Below are 27846 nucleotides of genomic sequence, written 5' to 3'. Positions count from 1 at the left end.
GACACAGTATAAAAGGCAAATCAAGCAAGATGGGCAGACCTAAGAATCACTACTGTCACTCAGAGGTAACATAGCTGCAGCATCTACTGTTTAAAAGACTGTTTTAACATGCTACTTAAATGAACCATTAGAAGTCACTGTTTTAGCTTAATTCATTAACTTTCCACTTTTATACCAAAAAGATTTTCTCTTATATATCCACCGAAGTTGACAGATGCATCTCTTCAGCATTGAAATCCTACCTAGAAAAGTAGAAGCTAAAACAGAATATGCTAGCATGAGATAAACTGTCCAATTCCTACTAGTTGTATATTCATATTACAAAGTGAACCTAGGGTTAGGTATAAACGTGTGGGGTTTCTCTCAAAGAGGATCAAAAGCAAGCTTTATTGATATTAGGACCGAAGCATGTGGGCAGAACCACAGAACCTGCTTTCAGTGCAGCTTACTGTGACAAGCAAAAATGTTTCCCCGGTGAATTATTGTTAAAACTATATGCCTCTGTGCACGCGTGCGTGTATCTCTCTCTCCACAAAATGATTACTACTTTGAGAAGTATTAAGTGTAAGCCAGAAGCAATTCCTAAGAACGTACATAGCATGTGATTTCTGGGACCTGTATCAGCTGTAAAACCCTCATCGTTTAGGAAGGTGACTGCCACCTTGTACTTTTCTACAGGAAAGCAAACAAGTCGGAGGGGCTAGTCGTTACACGATCAACTGTTTCTAGTTTCATGCCCAATAAAAAAACGAAGGCAATGTAATTCAAGAAGCAAATGTAATCTGAAAACAATCTCCTTAATCGGGCCTCATGTAGATAGAATAATGCATATGTATTTGTAGAACATACAGCGTTGCTGTCAGTATGGCAGGGGAAAAGACTGAGTCAGATCTTCAAACTGGGTAAGCGATAGCAGCTTCGTTACATCTGTGGGGGAGGTGTGCAAGTATCAGCTGCAAATCCAGTTCTAACTGAGTTACATAAGCTTCCATTTTGCAGAGGTGGGTTGTCGTCATTACGCTAGGTGTAATTTTGAGCTTAGTGTTAACAGCACCGGAACACATTTTATTCAGAATTCTCTCTTTGAAAAAACACTGCACTATTTTCTCTTTGCATTTTTTCTGTTACTCACATTACATATGTTTAAACTTCTCTATATATTGTGAAACAGTTCTGATCTGTACCAGTATGGCAATCGGAGTGTTACTTGCAACTACAGAATGTCACTTAAATTGGAATGAACAGATAGAGAAAGTATTAACATTAGACTAAAAACTGCATCCTCAAGAAGTGACCAGAGGCAAAGCTCTTAACTGGGAACTATAATAGATGAGTAGGAAAAAAACTAAATCCAAGAACTTCATACGTGCCCTGACTTATATACCTATATTTATGTGACTATATAGCAACATATAAAAAACACTTGATGATCTCAACTGTCAGCCCAATGCACAGTTAACTTCTAAATCTTACGTTGTTTGAGTTGAACACACAGCATACTAAACTTTATTTTACTTTTTGCAGTTAAGCTATGTGTTAGCAGAGCTTACCATCTCGAGACATCCCCACAGCAAGGCATTTCTGTAATCGACAGTGTTGGCAGCGGTTTCTACTAGTTCGGTCAATCAAACAGTTCTTCTGACGAGGACAGGAGTACGTAGCATTGCTTTGCTGACTCCTTCTGAAAAAGCCCTGAAATAGAATTGCAAAATACAAGTCAAGCTGTTAACTGATGGGGCAGATAAAGGCTCTGAAAGGTAGCATACCTAACAGAAAATGAAGTTCGAGTGCACTATAGTCAACTAAAGGAAGTTAAGAGGTTTGGGTTTTTTTCCCCTCCCTCTCCTAGAAACAAACAAAAACCAGTAACTGGTAGGAAACAGTTAATAAAAAAATATTATGACACACAAAGGAATTACACATTTTTTCACTAGTTTTACAGATCCCATATTGCATATGGTACACCAGTTCTTTCCACATGAGGTAAAACTAATTATAGACCTGGAGTTCCTTGGTTTCCTCTCTTTCCTGGGTCAGCACAGATCTCCAAGATAGGGAGGATTCAACGGCTGCTGCTCTGTTCTGTTCTTTGGAGATGACAATGGCAGGCTCTGATGTTCAGCCTCACCAATGTATGTATGTGTTTAAAAATACAGAGCATGATGCTGAGCAGTTCCTTCTACAAAGAACAAGTTTTAAAAATGTTTTTTCTTAATTAGTTTGATGCTGACAACCAAGGTTTTGTTCAAATCGGTACAGGATTTAGATTTTTAAGGAGGGGGGCAGCTGAAACAGAGTTTATGTATTATCTCTTTTCTGAGTCAACTGCAGTGGGTAGACCCATCTCCAAAGAAAGTTAGCGCTGGAAGGTGATGCAGTAGTTACAGCTTAGTTCTCTCCATCAGAAGATGGAGAACTATGACAGCTGTTTGCTTTGAAGTTCATTTCACCTTTTTGCCACAGACTGTCCAAACGTAAGCTGGTGCGTGTGTAATACCGACTTCACAAGGATTCTGCGAAGATGTAGTCATTCTAAAGAGGCACTGGAGATCAGCGAGCGCAGTATTTTAGTTTTGTGTTGCCACATAATGGATTAATTAACAGTGCTGCAAAAAAAATACTTCCTCAGAAAGGCTGGGCACCTCTTAATGAAAGCTGGACTTTTACTGATTTTTTTATTTATTCAAAGGCCACATTCTGGAGTCCCTCAGCACATGCACACTCTGTCCAGACACTTGGTGCAATAAACCAAGTGCTGGAAGGACTGTTGCATGACAAGGAAGAGACTTCCTAGCAAACTTCCTGCAGACAGAAACATGACATAACACTGAGATAAAGCCCCCTGCTCCATCCTATGAGGAGGGCACCAGTCTTTGTCGATTATGCCCCTTTTATTAAAGCTCTAATGGGGAAACATGGGGTATAAAAAAAGTAAGGAAACTGAAGACGCCTGTCTTTAATCCTGTTTTCCTGTATATTGTTTCCCACCCATTTATTCTGGTCTGTGTTTCTGTATGATGGAACTTTCAACTGTTTTTTAATGTTTGTCAATAGTGAGATGATCATCACTGAGACTGAAAGTATTGCACATATTGAGCTCTGATTGCGTGCATTTCACCCTATAGAAAAACTGAAAGACCACGGAAATTTCTACCATTCCAACATCATGACTGATCCCTCCAGAGGAATCAACTCTTAGGTAAGTAGGTAGCTTAATTTCCAGGTCTGCTAGCACCCTTAGTGGAGCCTGTCACTCCAGTGCAAGCACACATGCAAGTGCAATGCGATTCACTAGAAAAAAAGGATTAGGTATCGACCTGACCTGGGACTTACTGATCAAGGTTCTGCATCTCCACATTATCAGTCCCTTAAAATTTCAGTTCTCCAAACACTTTAACAGTTGCACAGAATGACATGCTCACATATGAACTGTATGAAATCATCTGCCACCACTGAGATCCTGAAAGCCAGCTTAATCAGTATGTAAAATGAACCTGGCGCAATAACCTCAAAGATCTGTACGTCTTCCTTTAGCTGAGACCTATACTGAGTCTGTATTGCCAGTTTGGCATGTTTCTCTTTATTAAGAATAGTTTTGTCAAGCTGAGGACTATTTTTAGTATTATGATGGAGAAAATACTGGGCTGCTTGCTTTTCCAGATTTTCCCTTGAGACCCAGCTGCTCAATACATTTTAGTGTACAATATATCAGCTAAGTTACAGCTTGAAGCTAAATTTTCAATAGAGCAGAACTGCCTGACACTGGGGCCTTTAAAAGCACTTGCACTTTACAAACCAGAGATGTAGTATAGTGCTTTTAGAAACAAACTCTACAATGTTATGTGGGCATGCTGAAAACATCAGCAGTAGCTAAAGCAAAAAAAAATCCCTTGCCTCAAACTTCAGAAATTAATCTGACCTTGTCCAGAGCTCAGAAATAGACATTAGGAAGAACTTCTTCTCAGAAAGGGTTATTAGACATTGGAATGGGCTGCCCAGGGCGGTGGTGGAGTCACCATCTCTGGATGTGTTTAAAAAAAGACTGGACATGGCACTTAGTGCCATGGTCTAGTTGACATGGTGATGTCAGGGCAATGGTTGGACTCGATGATCCCAGAGGTCTCTTCCAACCTGAGTGATTCTGTGATTCTGTGATATCTGAGATTTGGGATTGAACTGACAATGAAGTTAAACTGAGGGTTCTTTATGCTCAAAGTTCTTCTACATTGTTGTTTTGTGAGTTTTCTAACCTTGTGGTGGTCCTTGGGCTCTCATATCATTGTAAGACATGTTGGGAAGCCCCTATTACAGGAGCCTTCTGTAAGTACATATAGTTTCTCCCTAGGTTGGTCCCCCCCACACCTTTTGTAGAAGAAGAGAAGGAGAGACACTGTATTCTGTTGTTCTATTTCCTTGCTTTTGCCAGAGGCACAGAGCTAGCTATAATTTTTCCACCAGGAAGGAGGAGGTGGATGCATGCATGGTACACGTGTATACATTCAAGCATTATGCAAACCAGCCCAGGCCACATGCTCTTAATTGCATGCATGCTCACAACCATTATTTCACATTCAGATGGTTGCCTAATGGGCCGCAGGCAGAGTGGACCCCTCTTGATCAAACACAGGAACGAAACTACTGCTGCACTAAAAAACGTCACCGTGTTACACCACTCTGACCGATGGCACGGTCTGAACCAAGGTCTCTGGCAGTGAGTGCCGAAGAGCCCTGCCTCCTTCTGGCAGCTGAAAGATCCAGCTGATTTTGATGAGGCGTCATTGAGCTTTGCATGTCTGCCTTTTTATGTAGATGTATTAACACAGTGCCAGAAGAAGAGCAGAGCAGATCACAAGCCATAGCTTCATCTCTGCATTTCAGACTCCTATTTATATACAACACAATATATGGGTTTTCATATGCTGCCAAGAAATCAAGTTTGGGAAAAAAGGGCGCAAGAACTTTTCATCTGCAAGTCAGTTTGAATAACAACTTGTTAAAAAAGAACTTTGAAATGTAAATAGCAGTTTTCGCAAAGTCTATTAATAGTTTCAGTAACTTCACTGCTCAGTGGCTCGGCATTACAGTTGTTTGTGTCTAAGCTTGCTCCTTAGCAGGGGAAAAGGCAGTGGTGCTTCCCCGATGTCCCAAATGGCACAGCACAGACTCCCTCTCCACTGCGGCACAGGCTGAAACGCTGATCTCATGTTTGGTCTTTTGACAAATTTTCATTTAATGAATTGATTCCTACAGTTCATTAACATACCCACTTCCACTTCTGTATACACATGTCTTAATTAGCTGCTCATTGGCTGTTTAATTACAAGAAAACAGCTGACAGCTGCCTTGCCGCATCCTAATGGCAGACGTTTTGGAATGACTGTATGCAAGCCTGGGACAACAAAGGCTTATTCATAATCCCATGATTTATGGCTAATACTTAAAGACTTCCACGTATCATTAAGTTTTGCAATATTCTGAGCAATTAACAATTAGTGTGTGGGGGGTCATTCTTTTACTGTTTTCTAAAGCAAACTATTGCAAATTTTCTTCAAAGAAACGTCAGGAAATACATTGTCATAAGAAAGACAGGTGAACATTCAAATTGGCTTTTCAACCTTTTTATGACAATGAGCACATATTTTAGTTGTAAAGGGAGGAGAGTGCTGCAACAGTATTGTTTCATAAACTCAGTTAATAAAGTATTTGATAACAAAGTGATAGTGCCACTGAAAACAGAGAAAAAGTGTTCAGTTTTACATATGTAATAAAGACAGGAGTGAGATTGTGCTTATCAGGTTATACAAGGCTTCTGACTAGCCCCTTCTGTAATATGGCTCATCTCTTTTCTAACATGTTTTGCTTGAAATTGCCTAGGCAAAAAATTAAAAGAAAAGCTTCAAAAGCATGACTTTGAGGGAAATGTTTGCAGCGCCAATATGACACTCCATGCTCAACAGAGTGATGAAAAATTGGCTAGTAAAGGAACTGAATGAATGAAACGAATGAAGAGAAGTCATGCAAGATGGAAAGCGACAATACAGCAGGTATTGCTTTCTGAAGTAACGAAGACGGACACTCCTCGTAGTTACAATGACCAAGACCATCTTAGGGCTTAAAAGACACAAGAGACAAAAGCCAGTACCTATAAACCTTTGAAAATGTGAGAAATGCCCAGAAATGACCCGCATGGATGGTTTTATGAGACCAACTGTGTACAGTCAGGTGAAGAGAGGGATCCCACTAATGCATTTGTGAGTCAGCTGGGCATGAACTGACACTATTGACAGCAAAAGCAAGTAACTGCATCTGCAAATTAAAAGACATAGTTCATTAACAAAAACTTAATTTCAAAGTAAATGCTTTGCTATGTCCTTTTGAAGCATTCAGGTATTTTCTGACAATGCTGAACTGGATTCAACTTTCACCTATGAGAAAAGCATATGGGTGTGTACAAACCAGTCTCCTTTCTCAGCGGGGTCCCTAATACAGTGCTAAAGGTTGTTAACGGGATCCCACAACTAGCAGTTGAGGAAGTGCTCCATACAGATACTATTTTTTTCAGTACTGCTACTACAATAGTAGTATTTCCATCTTACACAGGAGAATAAACTTTTATTTCTGAGTCATGGTACAGTCTTTGTGTCATTCTTCATCCATGCTTCTGAGTAAAAGGCTTATAAGATTCATCTCATCTTCCCTTTTGCCCCATCACATGTTGTAAACTGGGTATCAGCAATGGTCGGATAGAGAAAAGCCCTCTCTTTTAAAATTTAGTTTATTTACAACAAGCCACAGGAGCCCTCCTATATAAAGTATAAAACAGAGCCTAGCTAGAAACTTAATTTTTTCACTAGGGGGGAAAAAGAGGAGGGGGTGTTAAATTTTATTTTTTAAAGGCAGATTCAAATCAGGCTAAATAGGTTGATGGTTTGGGAGTACTCAGTGATGTTTTTGCAAAACACAGCCACTAACTTCATAAAACAGCCAGTAACATCATAGCAAGGCAGGAAATGAAAACTCAAGAAACGCTAATTGGCTTCGTTACAAATCTTCAATTCTAGTTAGGTGAAACGCAATGTAACAACAAAAACTGGTCAGAAAACTTTCAATTATGTGAAATGCAAGGGTCACAAACCTGTAGAAGAGCAACAGGATCAGCGAAAGTCAATTTGACAAAAGCTTGTCTGTGATTTCATACATGATACAGATCAGGATTGCAAAGTAGGTCTTTGCAACCAAAAATTCACTTTAGGTTTTAAATAAATTATATTTCTGGTGGTTATTAGTATTTACACAGTAACACTTAAGTTAACATTACTATTAAGTAACATTAAAGTTCACACCAAACTGGAGTGAAAAACGGTGAAGAGCTGATAACAGCCCACTTTGCTGCTGCTGCTGCTGCTGCTATTGCTGCCTGTGGATCATTCTTGACAGGCCTGGCTTGAGAGGGCCGCAGTACATCTGCTCCCTTCTGATGACTAAGGCCCGGATCCTGACATCTGATGCACATGGAAGGGTTTGTAGGACCTGTGCAGAACCTCACTGGCATCTCTGGGACTGATGGTGCAGGACATCAGCTCCAGGAATCAGAGCGCAGGACTGTGAACGAGGTCTTCACAGCAAAGTACTCCTTACAAAGGAAGGTTTAGCGTAACATGAAGAGCAACGTAAGCATGCTCAAACCTGCAGAGATCGTAGCCACAGAAAAGCTGGCGAAAAAAACATACCCATACACACCTGGCTCACTTGGCAGAAGCCAAGCTATGCCAACTTTTGCACCAGCCAAAATAGTTCTGTTGGGTGAGACTTTGTTGACATTACTGTGGAAGAACGTAGCACAAACGAAATCCATCTGCTACAGTAGGGCGTTTTAAATGCTGTCTAGGCCGTGATCATTTAAACTCCTTCTTGTGACTTGTGCCCACTAGCACTCCCCTATCTGTCACTACTTGCAGGTCATCTGGGCTCTGGCATTAAAGAACAGTGAGCTTCCCAGTTGTTTCCCTCCTGAAAGGGAAATAACTTCGTTAACTAAGTTGATGTTCGTTGGCTTGAAAATTCTGCCTGAAATTGTATGGCTAGAAAACTTTATTCTGCTACTCCAGGAGAAGGAGAAAATGCCTAACTTCCTTCAGTGGGCCACTGTCTTACTCGCGCACACTCTGCTTTCAAGGTTCAAACGGGTTTCAGTGGGCTGAGCATACCTGCCTGCTTGCCTTCCCTTCTGCCCTTTCCCACCAGCTGACCGTTCTGGGGGGATCCTCAGCAGCAGACCAAGGACTGCACAGAGCTGCCAGAGAACTCTGTAGAGAATTCGAAGGAAAACCGTTTGTTCCAAAACATAAGGAACTGCACGCACATTTCTCATGATCAGGCTAGCATCCGTCATTCTGGCTGCTGGAGGTACACAAAGGACTTTTCTTCTAACAACTCACGTTTGTGTTTATTACTGGGAAAGTACAGTCACTCTGATGGAGGAACGCGCGATGGCTACGTCTGCTGCTTACCCGCGGTGCTGAGTGCCTACCAGCTACGTACTAACTAATGTGACTGCGAGTATGGTCTCTTCCTTCTGCTGCTTTTGGTGGGGGCTGTTCTCACACACAGGACTTAGGAGAAGGCAAGGCCAAAGACCGGCATGCAGATGAAGCAGAAGATAATACGGCTGGCAACTTTCCTTTCCTTTGGCAGCCTGTTCCTGTTCTGCAACAAGCCATGTTGAGAAAGGCCTGTTTTCTGCATAGACGCGCGTTAGCATTATGCTAACCTCAGTCTGTTGACAACGATGTTCGTCACGGATCTTGAGGCAGTCTCTCAGGTATACAGGTCCCAGACCATTTAAGGATTAAAGAGGTCTCGGACCTTGAACATAACTTGATACTCTTTGACAAGACAGTAAAATACAGCAGAAGTCTCACTGCAAATGTCTGCCACTTCACACAGCTGAAATTTGATAAATGCTGCTCAACCACATAAAGCTGAAAAAAGTAACCACTTTACTACCAATGCATTTTTAGTGCATTTCTTGCATTTTGCATAGCAACAGCAGCTACAAAGGGCAGAAACTGCTGTTCTGTATCGTTCTGACATTCTTGGTGTGTGGGGTTTTTTTTCCTTCCTTCTTACCAATGCTTCCATGAGACTGAGAGAATGTGTTAATGAAAACACGAAAGTCTTCCTTGAAAAAACACAAAAGAAATCTCAATAACGTGAAGGCAAGGATGTTACTTTTTGAAGACGGGTGGTAGTATCAAGCATGTCAGGGGAGCAGACTAAAAACTGTTATAAATATAAATTCTTCACACCTAAAGCATAGACTAACAGTGGAAAACCTATCAGCATGGGATTGCAACATGTACATACATGAAGAAAGCAGCAAGGCAGAGCACAGCTGTGCACACCGTGCCATTCCCACGCTAGCGCTCTAATTCTGGACTCATGATAAAAAGCAGCTTCACAGCACTCTGGCCTAGTGTTAGCATTGTCCGATTTAGTCTTGGTCATGAGAGACAAACTAAACAAAATATAAATGCTTCTAGTATAATCCTTGTTCACTAGAGTTACCGAAGGTACAAATCCAGGAAAAAATCCAAAGCCTACGCCTTACAGAGCAATGGTTGCATTGCAAGGAACAGGCACTGCTTCCAGGAAGACCTGAGTGTGCTTAACACAGTAGCATGTGCTATTTGTGCAACATCACCTTCCATACCAAACAGAACAGATTTGTAACAGTAGTACATTACAAAAGAAAATTGAAAAGTTGGAGAGCTCTCACATATTTCAACACTGCTTCTTAGCAATTTACAAAGCAAAAAAGGAGAGGGAGATTCAAGAAAGCCCCAAACTCCCTCTCAAATGAATCCAGAGAACAGATTCTTTGTGGTACGCTAGAAGCTGATCATCTTTTTGTACCTCTTCTGCTTGTTCACAGAGAGACAGTTTGTGGTGCACACAGCACAACTGCATGATTTTTAAAGCTTGTCCTGAAACCTCTGTGTGTGTGTGTGTCACAAAAATGCCCTATTTAAAACCCAAATAAACCCAGTACTTCAGAATCCCCGACTCATTTAATATTCTTTGAAATGGAATCCACCTTCGGCACAAGGCTTGCTCTTTAAAAAAGGAAGGAAAATAATCACTATCAAGGCTAAATGCTGTTTTAAGACTTAATATTTTAGAAGCTTACCTTGCAGCCTTCACATGTAATGACACCATAATGGATTCCTGATGATTTGTCTCCACAGATCTTGCATGGAATAATTTCAATTTGAGCTGCAACAGAAGCACGCAACCAGTTAATTACATTTTCTTTTAAACACCTTATAAAAGCATTCCCTGATCAGCATTTGTACAGTGAAAACTAATAACCTGCTAAACATTACACTGCATTAACTATTCATTGCCGAACTGTGAGGGTCCCCTGGAGCTTTGGACTAAATTATGGCTGCTCATTATATAATAGCTTTTGGGTTATTAAAATGGGTCATTTGAGAAGGTGCTTAAGAACCCACAAGAAGGCTAGAATCAGCATTTCAAAGCCAGAAATAGGAGAGTTCACATTTTGGCCAAAGAGCTAAGACGACACGAGGAAGGTTTAGTCCAATCTTACTTCTGTGAGATCGCAAAAGGTAATTTTGAAGTTTGTCCTGTCTGCAAAGGAACGCAGCACCTTTACCAGGGGGTCACCATTGTGCCATCCAGGTCACCCGACTGGCCAATCCGAAAGACAAGTGACAAGGGAAAGAGCAACTGCATTTTACACAAGAAATCCAAAGTCACGTATCTGAACTGGAAGTGAATTATCAGTACATAGCTGGGTACCAGCTACCACAGAACAGACGAGGGAGGAAAATACAGCAGTATTCTAGTCAGCTTACAAAAAAACAAAGGAGTTGGCACAGTCTGGAAAATGCCATAGAGATACGTGACATGAAAGCCCTGATTTTTTAAATTGACCTTCACACATATAAAACATACCTACTGAATTCAGTTTAGTGTGTGACAAAACTCTCTGCATGTATCTCTCAATCACAGCAACCTCTCATCTGAATACACGGATTTAAGAAGGGACTCCTGGGCGCTCAGGAATACCTCTTTGACTGCTTTTAGAGTATATGGCTGCAGTCATTTTGCTGGCAAGGCTTTTTGGATGGGACCGTGCCGAGGCAGTGCTTTGCACTATCAAAGGCCAGCAGTCCACCCCTTACATACGCTTGCACGTGCTCACAGAAACACAGACTGTACACATTAGGTAGATAACTAAAAATCCCAAGAAAGCCCTTTCTCTGCTGCAATGGTGTTAACCAGGCTACGCTACTCTTCCTGAACTGTCTTGGTCCGAACAGGAGTACAAAGGCAACTCTTGCTGTGTCTCTGACTGGGATACATTAACAATCAGAAGCGCTGTTAATCTCCTGTGAGGAACTGAAATCCATTCACAAGACGCCCGATTGTTTCTGAGAGCTTTCATTTCAGCCAGTTTATGGCTATCCAGACTGTGACAACACATAAAATCTCATCTAATACTGCCTTACAATGCGTTAGCTTAACTTTCATTGTATTCTTAATGTTTTTTCTGTTTTCAGAAAGTCCCGTCCACTCACACAAACATTGCATTTTACATGCCATTATATCCCTAACCGACTGCTTATTATTAAACAAGAATTATCTTCCAAAGCTACTGTGTGCTCTGTTTCGTTGCAGCCCGACATCATAGCTCAGGCTCAGGCCAAAACTGTAAGGTTTTGAACTAGAAGACCAGACCACTTTTAGCACAGCACTGACTGTGCTAAAATACGCCTTCAAAATATTCTCCAGATGCCATCAAATGCAATGATTGGAGCAGCTGAGTAGTACCCGACTAGTACCCATTTGCTCCCAGGAACCTAAAAGCCGCTAAAACGCTGTGCTGAGGAAAGCAGTGCCCAGCAGCTATGGGACTACATTGCTGTTTTCCTGACAGTTCCATATCAGCAACTTTTCAAAATACTTTATACAGCAGGACACCACTTGCATCTGCTTCCATCATAAGGATCTTTGCATTCTTGGCCTTTAATCCCCCACCTTTCCTGCAGCAACAAAATGATAGGCTGAAATTATAAGGTCTGTTTAGGACACTTAAAGAAAATACTTCTTCCCTGCAGTCCTACAAAAACTGTTTGAATACCACTTTGCTCTCAGCTAACACATGAAACACAATGGAGCAGGAAGTGACCTAATAAAAGGGAAAAATAAAGCGTATGCTATTTTATTAACGTGTTACATTAGTTATTACGTTTGCCAACAAAGCTCCGAGCAGAAAGGGTACCGTAACCCCACTTTTCATCAACAAATTGAACAACAGACTGAAATCCACAGAAACTCAAAATTTGTATCATGAGCAGTTCAGAGGCAGAGAGCAATCCTGTGGGCAAACTCCGCAACAGAGCTACTGATTCCCCGTTGTGCCTTTTCAATATGTGATTATTTTTCTACTCTGCTACAGTGAAGCAGCAGCCTTCTCCAGCTCCTTTGACAGGGCAGTGACAAGGCTTATCTCAACAGCTACATGGCAATGTCTTTTTCACGTTTCACTTTTATATACATAATTACTGCCTTATTTTGAATAGGTATGATATAATTGGATCTTGTTTATCTACAATCTCCAGCACATTAGTTAAGTCACCCATGAAGCCTGTCTATGCAATCCCGATTTCTTAAGCAACAGGACATCTGCAGAGTGTTTCTGAAGGAATGTAACATGCCTTCAAAGTGATGGCCTAGAGCTAGGTTACTAATAGTCTAAAAGGTGCCATAATTAGTCCCAAATGCATTTTCCAGGGTGTTTTACTGTTAGAAGAGAATCTCCACAGATCCACAGGCTCCAGCTGTGCCAGCATTTGCTGACCACTGTGCCTATGAGCAGTGACACCAAATCAGGTATAATTTTACAATTCCAGATTTCCTCAAATGTACTGCCTCTTCCAGGTACTTACTTTCAATTAAGCATGCAGCATTTCAAACTTCAACTTATCGTTTCACTCTGAGATACAGGACAGTGGGATGAAACTCAGAAGCATAAATCGCTCAGGACTGCCACAGCCCATTGTATTACAAATTAATGCACGGAAAGACATCAGATCAATTACTGCTCCACGTGCTCGCCTTTGCAAATCAACTCATTGAAATGGAAGCCCTGTCGCAAGTTCATACACTTTCCATATAGCATATAAGGACTTAGATATTTTAAACTTACTAAACGCAAATTGCCTCTGCCAAGATCATGCATTTTTCTTACAAGGGCAAAAATATTTTCCCCACTTTTAACTTTGACATGCAAATATGTACTTGCTAAAACCTTGTTCTTATGCAAACAAGGCAGGTGGGAAATATTTTTACATGTCAAGAATATGTTCCAGCTTGGTTTCTCACATTCCCAGAGTTTAAACTTAAAGCTTCCTACTGTGCTCACATTAATTGTACCTGTTCTGTGCTTACATATATTTATATGGTATATTTTCCAAGATTATATAAAATACTCTAATTCATGCTTTAGACTAGAATTAGCCTAAATTACAGTTTACAATTTCTGTCTCCTGGGGTGGTGCTTGGGCTGATTCTGGTTCATGCATGAGCAAATTATTTCTTAAATATGAATTGCAGAAAAAAAAATAAACTCTTGTGGTTGCTTAGAAACCGCTACAGATACCCAGGTGACAGATGTAGTTTGTATTCCCAGATTAAGGGCCTCAGATACTTTCACACCCTGAAATAACAGTGCTCCAGAATACTACACGAAGGATGTCCCGTGCCAAAGGCAGCAATGAATAGGAATAAAAGCCCAAACCAACCACGAAGAGCAACAAACGCAAGCTCAGGCACAGAGCCCCACTGCAAGCATCGGCAAGTTGCTACAGAAATGGCTCCTGAGAGAGAGAAGTGACCACCAAGCGCCAGAGGTAGTAATCCTTACGCACTGATGTCAAACACAAGGCAAACTCATCTCCGTCAGAAAGGGCATCTGACATCCACTGAGATCCCTCAGTGTATGTGGCTATTCCTATCACTGGAACGTCTGGTAATCTTCCTTCTGCTGTGTCATCGTATGAGCTTCGTTTTACAGTGGGAAAATTGAGTGCAGACTCTTTGATTTGCTCACAATCAGACAGAACAGGAACTTCAGCCCAAGGATTACAGGAAAAAAAGCCTGTGTTTTTCCCCTGAACCTTTCTTCTTCCTCCATCCACTGTGTCTTCACTTGGCAATTGTCTGAAGTAGCTCTGGTATGCTTAAATTACATGATCGCCTCCACCTAATTCCTACTGAACATGCCTACCATACAACCAGAGAGCGCACTGAATGACATCTTTTGTTGGCATCTGGAACAGAAGAATATGCCTTCTTCCCTCCTACTCCGAGCCTCACTTCTTTCCCCAAATCTGGAACAGTTTCTCTGGGCTTGCCTGCCTTTTTCAAGCTCCCTCTCCCAACCAAACCCTCTAGACAGCCTCTCCCTCTATTATTTCCCTCATTATGAAATGCTGCTTTATTCCTTGTCTGGTCTGAGCAGCAGAGAAGGAAAGAAATCTAATTCTGTATTTGTAAGGAAATGCTCTGCACAAGCTCATCATAATCTTTAGCTTCTTCCTTTCTAACTCCTTGGGCAGACCCCAGTCAGCACCAGAGCCCGTATAGCCAAGTAAAGCACGGGGCATCTTTCTCCCCAGTTCTGCCATTTAAGTAGAAACACATTGAGCCTCAACACAGGAAAGCGTATTACCAGTCCACCCTGAAGAAAACATTTTTCAAAAGAAAAAATTATTCTCCAAAGACAGAAGTTTTTTCCTCCTCATTAGTGTGTCTGAATTAAATGTTTGTTTCTAGTGAATTAATTGTCTTGGGATAGAAGAAGGATTTTCCCATTCCTTCTCCTGCTTTCACACTGTTATTTTAAAATTGTACATTCATACAGATCCCATTATTTTTTCCAATTCATGACGGGTATGAAGTCTGAGATTTGGTATCCTGGGAAGGGCTCTTCAATGGAAGCAAAAATTGGTCCCCATTCCTGCCTTATAGGTGAGATTCAGCTAGCCAACCTGAGCTATCTTGAAAGCTGGGTAATTAGCTGAAGTTAATTGTCGTGTCTGCTTCTAGAGTGATGAGGAAAGGAGGAAGGGAGAGAGAGAGAAAGCGAGAATGAAAAAGGGAGAAGGGGCATGATTCATCTCATTCAAGACAAGTGATATGAAGCCCTGAGTGGAGATGCCTCCTCTCCACTCACCAGAGAAAGAATTTAACGATACCTTAATCACAAGCCTAACTTTTAAAAGGTGAAAGTTAGGTGAATCCTACTGCCTCTTCCTATTTCTGAATTAAAAAATTAGCATTTTCTGGAAAGGAAAACCTGTGTAGGAAGTGCTCCCTTCCCCTCCCGTGGTACACAGGGTTCCCATCGCCTGTGTACACTGGCACCATTGAGATAAGAGCATTTCTATGGAGTTCCCCATCACAGCTCCCACCCTTCAGCTCTCAAGGCAGCAATATCAAGAAATGCCAAGTATACACATTCCTTTTTTACTCAGTAAAGATGGACTTAAGCACATCCTGGTTAGTCTGCCAGACCGGTCTCTATTTCTTAAAACCTCTATGGCATGGAGCATCCTTCTCCGATCCACTGGCTTTCTGGGGAAACCACCGAAATTCCTAGCTGAACTGAGGACTTTCCTCGAGGCTCGGATGTGGAGTATGAACAACAACCAGGACTGCAGCTGGGAGCTCCTGGGTCTCAGGGTACACCTTAAGAAGTTATCCCTTCTTTGACTGCAAGAAAAGTTTACTTTCCTTGCCCTGAGCGTGGCTGGCCTGCCCCCCACTTCACAGGGTATGTACAATTTTGCAGCTAATTCCGAAGGGCTTTCAAATAAATATGATACATACACAAATTGGGCTAACCTGCTTCTAAAGGGATGCCATTTGTGCCAGACATCACTACTAGTGCTGCTTGTAAGGATATTGATTAAATTAGGAGGCATGCATACTCACTGACATACTCATACATATTCATTGACTCAAACAAGGGTACTGCATGTAATGTGGTATTTAAAGCAACATAATATCTGATCACAAACTGAATTAACAAGGAACGATTTTACTATATAATATTCTAATCTTCCTGCATTTTCAGCTTCATTACCTAAATAATTTGCTCTGTCATGTACCCTAAGTAATTTGAGCTGGCTGCAAATTACTTGCCTCTGAACACCTGCAGCTTACAAACGCTGCAATTCCACTAAACCGAAAGCCAGTGGCAGCACAGCTCTGCCCGTTCCAGGAACAGACTACTTTAAGTGACCACCTGTCCACTCATATGTATTAAAATCCTTAAACCCCGTGTACTTCTAAGGATGACGGCTGGTTGGTAGATGTCCGAGGCATTTTTAGAACACGCAGTAGGTGTTTTGATCAAGAGCTGATGGCATTTACCTGCCCACTCCTTGTGTGAAAGGTTTGTTTATTCTATATACAATCCCCACCATACTGGCCTTCTGGCCACGAGAAGGCCTGCTGGAGATTGCAATGATACAGCTACTAACAAGTAGCTCCCGAGAAGAACTAACAAAGCCTGGTAGCCTAGAGATCTGTATCTCACAGCTGGATTTTCTGGGGCCCAGTGAGGCTGAAATGCCAGCAGAAGCTTTCCCAGCACGTGGGACATTCCTTGCGTCCCCTCCTTTACAGATTCTCCAGTCGATAGCCAAGCTCAGGCTGTGCAGTATCCCTCAGCAGGGTATTAGCTGGGTATCTTTCTGGGTATATTTTTCAATTTTCCTGAAACGTGTAGGAACACATCTTTGGGACTGTTGATGCTCTCGAGCTTGGCTGAAGTGGTTTTGGAAACAAGGAGGACTGGGCAGAAAACCAGACAAACACAAACAACCTCTCCAAGCCTTGTTTCCTTAGGAAATCACACTAGTAATAAAATAAAATAAATACTGAGGTTAAGCTGGTACAAATCCTTTGAAGTCTGTGGGTGTGATGGGTGGAGTAGAAACGAACATGGCCACCAAAGTATTAATTAAAAGTAAAGTATGAGCAACACCTCAAACACACAAGGCAGAAATGCTGCAATGCCAAGACTAGATCTTTGGGCCTGAACATAGCTGGATCCTTCTTAGTAGGTCACTTGATACTGTGCAGCACTTCGTAACGCTAAAAACATTCGGCTTCAAAGAGTATTAAAGGAGATGCACAATAAATACTACGGAGCAACATTTGGGGCTTGCAAGACTGACTTTTAGGAATAAATCTAAATTCTTTCAACTTCTGTTACTGATTTGGACATGTCGAAGGGAACAGTGCAGTAGGAGCTCATATTCTCATGCCAAGATCACTGACGTTTATATTTAGTGTTTCACTTTAAGCCACGAAATTTTACTTACACAAATTTTAATCTAAAGAACTAAAGCTTTGCTATTACATGAAGCACTGGCTTCAATGAAGACACTTGAACGCCTAATGAAAGGCGGCTATATGTAAAACGGTTTGGATTCTCTAACAGGCAAAACTATTTCTGTGAAGTTGTGGTGGTGAGGTCTCTATGTATTTTTTAATGTTATATTCAAATAGAAAATTGCTGAAAAACCTTAATAGAACATCATAATATTCTTAATTCTTATAAAGAAAAATTAAAACTAAAAGAAATCCCAACAGAAACAATCTAGAACTTCTGCAAGTGTTTAGGAGCACAAATAAGCTAAAAACTGATTTAGGGTTTTCAGAGGAACTCAGAGATGATGTTTGCTCCCTCTCAGTCAGGTGTGCAACACTAAGTGATTTTTATTTTCCTTCGGTATGAGAGTCTTATCTCTCCCTACTGTCTTGGCTTTATCCATACAGAAATATTCTCATTCTTTTTTGACCCAGCAATGCAACTTCATATCTCAACATTTGTATCACCAAGCAACTGCAGACATATTTTTCCTTGTATTTTTGAGGGAAAAAGACCACCAATCTATTGTGCAGCTGAAAACTAGATGATTTGATTTCCCTTGTTGAAGGAATGACAGGTAGAGACAACTCTTGCTTGGGACCCTGGTCACATTATGAAACCATACCACAGACCAAACTATAATATAAACCACTGAACTACAAGTCTAGGCTCAAAATAATCAAGACTGCTGCATCCAGATGTGTTCAGTTGTCCAGGAGCACAGAAAAGTCGTTCTTTGGAGAATCAATCTCTCATTACTTCCTGGGGCATACAACTAACATCATCTCGGTTTGTGAAGTCTAGGGAGTTTCGAAAGCTCCAGCTTTGTTACTACTTTCATCAACTTAAATCAAACACAAATCATGAAGACGGCTGAAATATACACCAAGAGATGTACACCGTGTCGAGACAGAGAATAACGATACTAACTCTTTTGAGGAGAAGATAAAACCAAGAAAAAATGAAGCACCACCTCTGAATACAAATTCTATCTTTTTATAGTGGAGGAGAAGATTCATTCACTAGACACAACACACAAGCACAGTAACAAGACACAGTAACCAAACTTAGTGGCATAGAACAAAAATGGGAAAGAACGAAGGGGAAAGTGTTGCTATGCAATGACTTCCAAATTTCATAAAATGCCACTTTTGTCCCATAATATTTTGACTTATCACTTTCTTGCTGGCTTATGAATAAACATTTAACCATTTTATTCTCCCCTTCTTCTCTGGCTGAAAATTAACAGTAGTTATACTGGCTATGATGAACACAGTTTCGAGTACGATTAATTTGAAGACCAGGCTAAATGTAATTCTTGTTAAATAAAGCGATTCAGAAAAACAGTTTTTCACAAGAAAAGAAGACACACTGACACTGCAACTGTGTGACTCTCTTTAATGAAATATAATATAGTTTTAATCAAAGCCCTGAACTGCATGTCAAGAAATACATACTATATATAATCCTCATTCTAGAGCTGATTTGCTGTGTGAATGGGGACACTAGTTGGTGTCTCCTTTTCTCTATCTACGTAATCAGAATAACTGTCCTTTATCTCTACCTCTATCTACAGCTATCTTAGGTGCCTGGTACTTGCTGCCAGATCTTGGGTCCTGGTCTCATGACCCAAGAAATCAGTGAGCAGACCTCCAGACGAACAAATCGCCAGCGTTTTGCATTGCTTAGATAAAAGTTGCCACAAAACTACATAAGAGTACTGATGGCTGTCTGAACTTTGTTAGTTTCCTTTTTAACTTTTACAAACAAAGCTTACAGGTTTAATTGCACAGCTACAAAACATTGCTCTTGACAAAATTACACAATATACAAATTTTAGAAGCAACATAGGTGTGAGCTATTACCACAGTAACTGCCAACACTGACTACTTCTGCTCTAATTTGCTACTGCATTTATTCAGTAAGCAGCAGCTAGTGCTTATGTTGGTCCAATGCTCTGTTTTTACAGGATTCTAGAGTTCGCTCAGGTTTTGACATCCTTAATTTCTTCCTACAGATAACCACTAACCTTGGGCATTTGTGAAGAGGAACCCCTGCAGCAGGGGCATAAGCACAGTTCTACTATGATACAATCTAGACCACGCTGCTGTGCTGCTAGAACAGACCAAGGCATATTGTGTGTCAAATAAAAAAAGAAAGAAGTAAGCTGGTAGGCCAAGACGCACGTGCACTTTGAGGCACGGAAAGTGCCCTTATGCACTCAATCACACTGAGGTTTCTCATAGTCTTTGCAACTTATTTTTCTCTTACATTGGGAAAAGCAAATCTACACTGATGTCTCCTTCCTAGTGTCTGTATGTTGGTCTTTCATTTTGTAGTATTAATGGAGAGGAAAACAGAAAGTGAAATTTTCAGGAGAACATAATCCAGAGTACATTTATTTGCTGGAGCTAGCTGAACAATACTAAATCCATTCTCCCCCCTCCCACCAAAAAGAAACCTGTACCGAAAAGCTTAAATGTGTTTGTACTTCTGTTCAATTTCCAATTCTCTGGAAGAAACTAATAAAGACTTGATTTTAATAAAGAAAGTAGTTTAAAAATGTAGCATTTCAGAGTGAAAATCTAAATTACCTCTGACATTTGCTCCACAGATTAATGCACAGAGCCCCATTTTATATGAAATTTCCTACTCTCAGGTGTAGGAGCTGGCCTTCTGAAGACTGGAATGTGTTAACTCCAACACAGCCCTCCCACCTTCTCTTCCCTAATTAGATGTACTGGCTTAGGGGAACATCTTAACATTTCTGTTTATTTGCATGCAGTAGGAAAACAAAGAAGAACTTACCAACTGCTCATCAATTTTAAGCACCACTTCAGCAAGTCAGCTAGACCTATCACAGGACAACCTTTACCTGAATTATTTTTCATAGCTCACAAACAGTCTTAAATGATCAACGCTTTGAAGGCAATCATTTTATTCCCTATTACATAGCGTATAGCTACTGCATGCAGGATTACAAGAGTAACTTAGTTGCCAGCTAAATTACGCTAGCGTTCATTAAGGAAGGATCTTTTACTAGCTTTTTAGAACAGTGGTAAAAGGGTACTTAGACTTCCTTTTATACAATCTGAAACCTCAGTCATTCGATTTTGTTAAGAAGCTACGTACATTTGTGCTATCCATTTGCAAAATTACATCTCAGTTCAATGGTCTCATTAGGTTATCTACTAGCACAAATCAAACGACGCATACAGTTACTAGATCAAAAAAAACCCCAGAACCTGGGAAAGCTAATCACTTGCAACATAGTGCCAAAATTATTAACAATTTCAACTAAATTCATTAACAAGGTGACAGGCTCCTGAATTGTTAAAGGGACATTAGGTCAATGAGACTACAGCACCAGCTAACTCTAGATAATGCTGCAATTTCATTCCTTCTACTCATACGCACACAGCTTTCAGATCAAGCATTAATAATTCCTGATACTACTACTTAGAAGGCTGTCTCCGATTAGCAACCCATCACCACCACGTGTTCTCTGTCACAATGCACACACTTTGCTCTATACTTACTATTTGGCCAAGTCACGTTCCGCTTTAATATGTCCCTAGACATAGCGACAGTCAGTTTGGAAAAAGGAATATGTAACAAATGCAGAAGAGGGGGGAACCCTGTAAGGTAAGTGTCCCTTTAAACAAAGTGTTTGTCACGATTCAGCTTTGTCCTGCCGTTTTGCCAGGCTGCACAGATTTTATTAAGGGTTTGGCCACTGCAGAAATTGCAGGACTTATCACTGCATGTATTGAGAAATGGGACTTTGTATGATTAAGTTAAAGCCAGGCAAACATGGCTGATGCAGAAGCCACTTCCTTGCAAAGGAGCTGCGCTTTGATGAAAAAAAAACACTCAAAACCTGAATTTACTTCTAGAAGAAGAAGTTGCAGCAAAAAAAAAGTATTTCACACAGACCAGAAATTCCATTATTTTGAAGTGACTACATCCGCATTTTTAAGATATTTTCTTTTTCTTTTTGGCTGTACACGAATTTTATGTCATTAAAAAGGCTTCCTTTGATGCTGTATGCCAAGTGGAATCATTAGTTTCTCACAAAGGTGCGCTCTAAATGTCTAGTTTAAATTTTCATTTTCAGATGATTCATCTAAGGGATGAACAATAACAAAACCAACTTCAGAACTCTAAACAGTAAAGCCTTCTAGCTGCACTCACTCATTTATTAACTCCCTCCAACACCTCCTTTCTAGATTCACATGGCAGCCAATACTGAGCATGAATTCTGCAACTCCTCCTGTGATATACGGCTTTTACAAGCAAACCACAACCCGATTCCCTCAAACCTCACAAGACGTTCTTCTGAAGTCTGTATCCCGCATCTTTCTAATTATACTGCTTTGAGAAGGAGACATACACACTCCCCCACACATTGACCACTCGCTCAAGACAACCTGGATGGGTTGCATGCACGCTCGCCAGACCCTGCTATCACATAGGTCTACAGAACCAGATAGCTGCACATGCTGCACTAAGTATGGCCACACATGCTTCTTGCTAATGACAATTTTTACCTACCCACAGCTTTTGTATCAGTCTCCCATCACCTAGAAAAGGCTTTACAAGGCATTTCTGTCATACTTCAAACTGACACCCTTCCCCTTCTCTCAACCATTGACTCCATCACTCCAGTCTCCTGGTGATCGACCTTCTTCTTTGTAATCTAAGTGGTACCTTGTTCACTCGCATGAAGCTACACGATGGTCCTTCATCTCAAGGGGCTGGGGCCGCCCAGTCAGCCAGGGACGGGAAGAAGCTGTGGGAGGGCGGCCAGCTCTGCCAGTCTGCAGTCACACATGCATTTTTCTCCTCCCTCAGATGTTCTCTTGTAGAAGGGCACAGGAGGAAAATGCTGCAACCTGTCCCAAAAACTGCACCAGGAGGGAGAACATGCAGGATGGTATCAGAGGAGACGGACATTTTATAGGCTCTGGCTATAAAAATAAAGCCACCACCAGTCTATCAAACAGTCTCAAAAACACTCCTGCCAAAGTTTTTTTCCCCAACATGTTCTTCGAACCATGTATTACAGTGTTGTCCCCCACCAACCATGCTCACACTATCTCCCTGGACTTGACTCTGCTTCTGTGCTTCTTCATATCCTCATGGAGTCTGTATATACTATCCTCAGTGTTTGAAAACCATCTTCATTTCATGACAAGGATCATGAAATAAAAAAAATGTAGTTGCCCACAAAAAATGTTTTAGAAGATTACAAGCTTGTGAAAAGAAAAGGTCTAGCAAAACCTCTTCCTTTGCCACAAATAGATTAGGTGCTACGACCTTCATTAAAACCCTTTCTTTTGTCTACTTATTTCATAGCATTTAATTTCCTGCCTCTCAGTGATTAAACCAACTGAAACATAGTAGATAAAGTGAGTTTGCTTGCTGTTTCAAACAGATATATTAATGCTTTACGCTGAAAAAGCTTTCTAAGTGTCTTCAGATGCTGATTAACAAACATTGTACACAAAACCATGTCTGAGGTCAGACCGTGGCAGCAGAGATGTGACTGAAACTTACTGCAACAGCTCTATTGCAATGCTGGATACACAGGATACCTCCATTGCATACATTAAGGAAGCTTAAAGTTAAGCTTCACATATTTAAACGCTAACAAAGTCTACTTAATGGCAGTCTTCAAAATGACAGTGGCCTCCTAATCTGCTGGAGATAAAGAAGTGCCAAGATTAATGATTACATAAGTGCATAGCAGAGCCCAGAAACAATAATCAGCTCTTCTGTTGTTATTTGTGTACAAAGGCTATTAGAGTCATCTGACATTCCAAAATCCAATTTGAAGTTGTTAAACCCCTTTCATGTACTTATTTGAGGTTGGAAAACTGAGAGGTTCAAAAAGGGAAAGGAAGGGTTTGATTTCCTAATTCTTTTCCCCTTACTGATTTTGCTCTAAGCCAAATCTCTCTAAGAAATGCAAAAAAAAAAAAGCTCTTAAACAATGCATGGAGTAACCAATATTGCTGATGAAAGAATAATACCAATAAAACCCTAACATGCTTAGATAGCAAATTTTAAAATAATGACTACAAGCAAACCAGGTAACTATTCTATAGGAAAAGACGCCATTGAGTTGAGGGTGTCACTGACATCAGCTGCACAACTCTGACAATAGTGTCCGCCTTCAGCAAACCAGCATGGTAAGAAACCAAAGGTGCTCGGGCACCAAACACCCATCTCAGTCCAGTAATGGACTTGGTGAGAATTCACTCTCTAGATTCATACAGGCACAGTATTGTTTGCAGGAGATCAGCCCGCTCTCTGCCAAAGGCGGCAAATGACGGGTCTGACTGCAGCCTCTCTAAATATCATTCAATTATTTTTCCACAAAAATCCTTTAAAATTCAAAACAACCCTCGTTGTTTCTGACAGAAGACTGAAAAGCAAGTTTAGAAACAAAGTAAACAAATTGTTCTTCTCCTGGTTCCTACGTTGCTCCTTCGCCTCCACAGATGACAGAGAGAATGGGGCAGGAAAAAAGGTAGCTATGTCCCTGCCCTCTCCATCCCATCCCTACATCCCTGCCCTCTCCAGCCCATCCCCGAGTCGTGCCTGCCCACCTCCTGGGCGCTGCACAGGCGGGACAGCCCGGAGCTGGGAGCTTCATCAGCAGCCACGCGTGTAGCGGGTAAACGGGCACGCTGCACATGGCGCGGGCCTCTCAGGGCAGCCGGCAATTACCATCCCATTTGTAGCACAAATCGCCGCGGCCCTGAATGCAGAATTCTCCGCTGGCTTCAAAATTCACAGGAAGGGCAGCAGAGCAGGCCCAGCTCTCAGAGAGGAGGGGCGTGCATGGCAGACAGACCCACAGACCAACTGCTGCAACTTCACCTTGTGGGCAGTGAGCTGGGCCTTGTGCTGAAACAGCCGCTCCAGCAGCCACTGCCCTCCTCGGGAAAGGACCAGTCTGGGAGAGATCAGCCTTTGGAGACCACAGGCCCCACTCCCTCAGCTTGGCGGTAACTTTCTCTCCTTGTATCAAGAGAGAGAGAAGCTGTCATTCAAGCTAATGAAGGTAATCATGAGAATACATGTAAAGGAAGGGCAAGATGCTGACCATCACAACCGAGCTTGCATAGCGGCAGATCCGAGGCAGGCTTTTTCCTTCGCCGTTGTGACATCGGTAGTAAACCAGCCTGTTTCTTGTACAGCAGAACACAACTACTACGGACGATGTGCAGAAGTTTTTCCTTTATGGCTGGGAAGTGATTTTCTAGTGTTCCCTAAGGTAAAGTCAATTAAGTGATAACTGCTTCTGTGCAGAGAGTATTCAAAATGCTAATACCCCCACCCAGATAAGTCTTCAACTTTGCCTGCTTATTTATCTCCAGCTCTTAGAAATTATTGCCATGAATGCTCCAGTGCCTTCACCCATTATCTTTGCAATCCTGCTTCTTCCTAACAGAACGGCAAAGAGCACAATGCATAAGAGCTGTACCACTCTGACCACACTGGGGAGTACAATGATATAAGCAAAGAAGTATCAGCTCATCTACTACGCTGTAGCTACTGGTGTATTTTGCTGCTCTCAAAGTTCGTTCAGCTTTTCATCTCACCTACAGAGGTAAGAAAATCTGCTATGCCACTAGAGGCCCACATATGCTAGAAATAACAGCAGTGCATCATGAATTATCTAACACGATTTACCACTCAGGGAAAAGAAATGCTATGATGTTTGGTCTTGTGCCATTTGGCCATCAGACGCTAAAATTTTAACGTTTGTTATCTTTGCAATGGAGATAACACAATGCTGGTCTCGGGCACCTGGCTCTAAGATGGCTTCCTCACCTCAACGTGGGATGACTCATGTTATGTAAGTCTCTGGCCGCACGTGTTCGATGCATCCCCATGTTTTTAAATGGAAAAAATCTCACATCGAAGCTGAAAAACCCAGTACTGAAAACAAAGGAACTTGATGATGTGCTGACTTACCATCAACATCTATATGAATGCCTTAATGCTTTATTACTTTTGTTTATAAAAATCGCAAAATGGCCACCAAAAAACCAAACAGAGAATACTGACATCTTTTTCAAACAAGTTTGACAGTGCAATAACGAGAAGACAATACTATGTCCCACAGAACCGGGCAGAATACACACATTGGGTAGAATACGAGTACAAACAGGAGAAACAGAGTAAAATGATTGAGTCAACTATTGCTAAATGCATTTGATGGATTAAAAGGAAAAATCTGACTTGCTTCAGCCCGTTAACACTAGGTTCTAATGCCAAATCACCCAAAAAGGTAGAAGCTGGCAAGTATTGAATGTATTGGATTTGGGTTTCCTCAAATAGAGGAGGCTTGATAAAAGTTAGAAGAAAACAACAGAAACAGCACCTGTATTATTGTAATCATTTTATCCAAAGACAATCCAAACCATTTAATGAGCTACACTTCATCGCTTTGTCAGGACAAGAAAACAACCTTGTAACCAGAGCTGAATGAAGCCATACAATAACTTACCACGAATGACGAACATAATCTCTCAACCCTTTCAAGATGGTCTTTACCCATCATTCTTGCTGATGTTTCTGCCTATGCTTGTGTTCTGCACGCATCAGAAAATAGACAAGAAGGAATTCCAGGCAACTCCAAATTCATACAGTTTTAACACTGTGCTATTTTAAAAGGCTCATACACACGGTCCGTTACTATACTGTCCTTGATAAAGACCCAAAACGTTTAACCAGAACTCGCCCATTCCTACTTGCAGCATAACTTTGATGATCCAAAGCTCCCATGGGACAAATGGAAGCAGAGGTAAGCAGGGGAGCAGCCAGAGGTCTTCTGAGAATAATGGAAGTGAAAAGAGAGGAAACAAACTCCACAAAGAAGAACTGTTGGCTCAGCTCAGCCCTAAAGTTTCCCTATTCCTGAATGGAGCATTCATTAAGTAAAATAAGCTTCTCTAAGCAAGCATTCCAAATGATTGTAAAAACCATTTGACAAAGTGAAGAATTATTGTTCGTTTTGGTACTTGACTCTCCAGAGGCAGAGACAGCTACTGTTCTTACCTTAGCAATTTATTAACCAGTGGTACAACTGTAAGAACGCTCCTGGTAGCATCTCAATGGTTAACAAGCAGCCAGATTCTTTCCAGATCTGTGTTTCCCAAAGTATTACTTCGGAAACACTGCTAGAAAAAGTTCTAAAATGAATAAAAAATACAAACAGATATATTGCAAACCTTGACATCAGGGAAGAACATCCATGTAGAAAAAATCTGTCTGGGGAGTTGTGACTGCTTTCCACAGAAAGTACAAGTTTTTATTTATATTATTGCAGCACAAGTTAATGCCAATTAAGTAGGAGAGTCACTTTGGATTTAGCACAGAACCTGGCCCAGGGCACTGGCACACAGAATAGAAATAAATACTAATCATGCTTGCTCACACTGAGAGGATTAGATAACTACAGACGTAGGAAATTAAAACCACAACAAGATGACCCCACGCTCATGATTTCCCTGTTGTACCAGATCAGTCAATAGGAATAATCGACAATGTAAATTGAAATCCTCAGATAAAAATAATGGTTTTGCCGCTTTATTTCTCTTCACTTGCACATAAATTGAGTTGACTATCTCTGAAAATGCCGTGGTTTAATATTCTAGACACACTACCTCCTTTAACAATGCCTGGAATAGAAACAAGCTGCTGAGCGAGATCCTCAAGGGGTGAAAATCAACATTGCTACACTGGCTTCAGTGGCAGCACATTGATCTCCACCAGCTAAAGCTCTGGGCCCTAGTGGGCAATTAGGTTTCTATTATATGCTAATTTAAATAATGTACCACAGAACATGTGCTGTACAATAAAGTAAGTCTACATTCTTCTGTGGAGAAGGACAAGCATTTGCTGTGGCATGATGAGTGTTATGGATTCTGGTTTCAAAGAGCAGGATGAAGTTTCGGTATAAACTACTCCTCATAATAACATTTTTAAACCTGCAATTACTCATACTATACTACTTTAGGAAGCCTGTAATTATTTGGTAAGTTCTTACCAATGTCTAGTCCAGATCATAATTGCTAACACTGCCTCCTTCAAAGGAGCTAGTGACTATGTTAAAATCTGGTTTTTGTTAGGTTCCTACTACACAAAGTGGCTGTGCTGTAATGTTATGATCTGTATTCAGTGGAAGAGGAAAACCAAACTGATTTATGTCCCAATCTTGAGCCTTTGAGCAAGGCCTGAACAAAAAACCAAACACAACAATCCCACACACGTTTCTTTTGAGGCTTCTGAGATGGCCAGGCTGGAACACGGACTGTGGCCGCAGCTGACACAGGCCAGAGTTTTTTTGCAACAGA

The 27846-nt window shown here is 41.1% G+C and overlaps 1 protein-coding gene across 2 annotated transcripts in view; it reads right to left on the bottom strand.

Moving 5' to 3' along the window:
- The window catches only part of RORA (RAR related orphan receptor A), a 366227-nt gene that overhangs the window by 14413 nt on the left and 323968 nt on the right, over positions 1-27846 (bottom strand). For both annotated transcript variants that reach the window (XM_068409957.1, XM_068409958.1), the window contains 2 exons: positions 10190-10275; positions 1551-1692 (listed from right to left, as the gene is read on the bottom strand). In XM_068409957.1, the coding sequence (XP_068266058.1) occupies positions 1551-1692; positions 10190-10275 (228 nt within the window). The remainder of the gene's footprint in view (positions 1-1550; positions 1693-10189; positions 10276-27846) is intronic.

The sequence above is a fragment of the Nyctibius grandis genome, chromosome 11 (assembly GCF_013368605.1).
Source record: "Nyctibius grandis isolate bNycGra1 chromosome 11, bNycGra1.pri, whole genome shotgun sequence".
NCBI lineage: Eukaryota > Metazoa > Chordata > Aves > Nyctibiiformes > Nyctibiidae > Nyctibius > Nyctibius grandis.
Note: the sequence above shows the minus strand (reverse complement) of the source record. Positions and strands in the feature narration are given on the sequence as shown.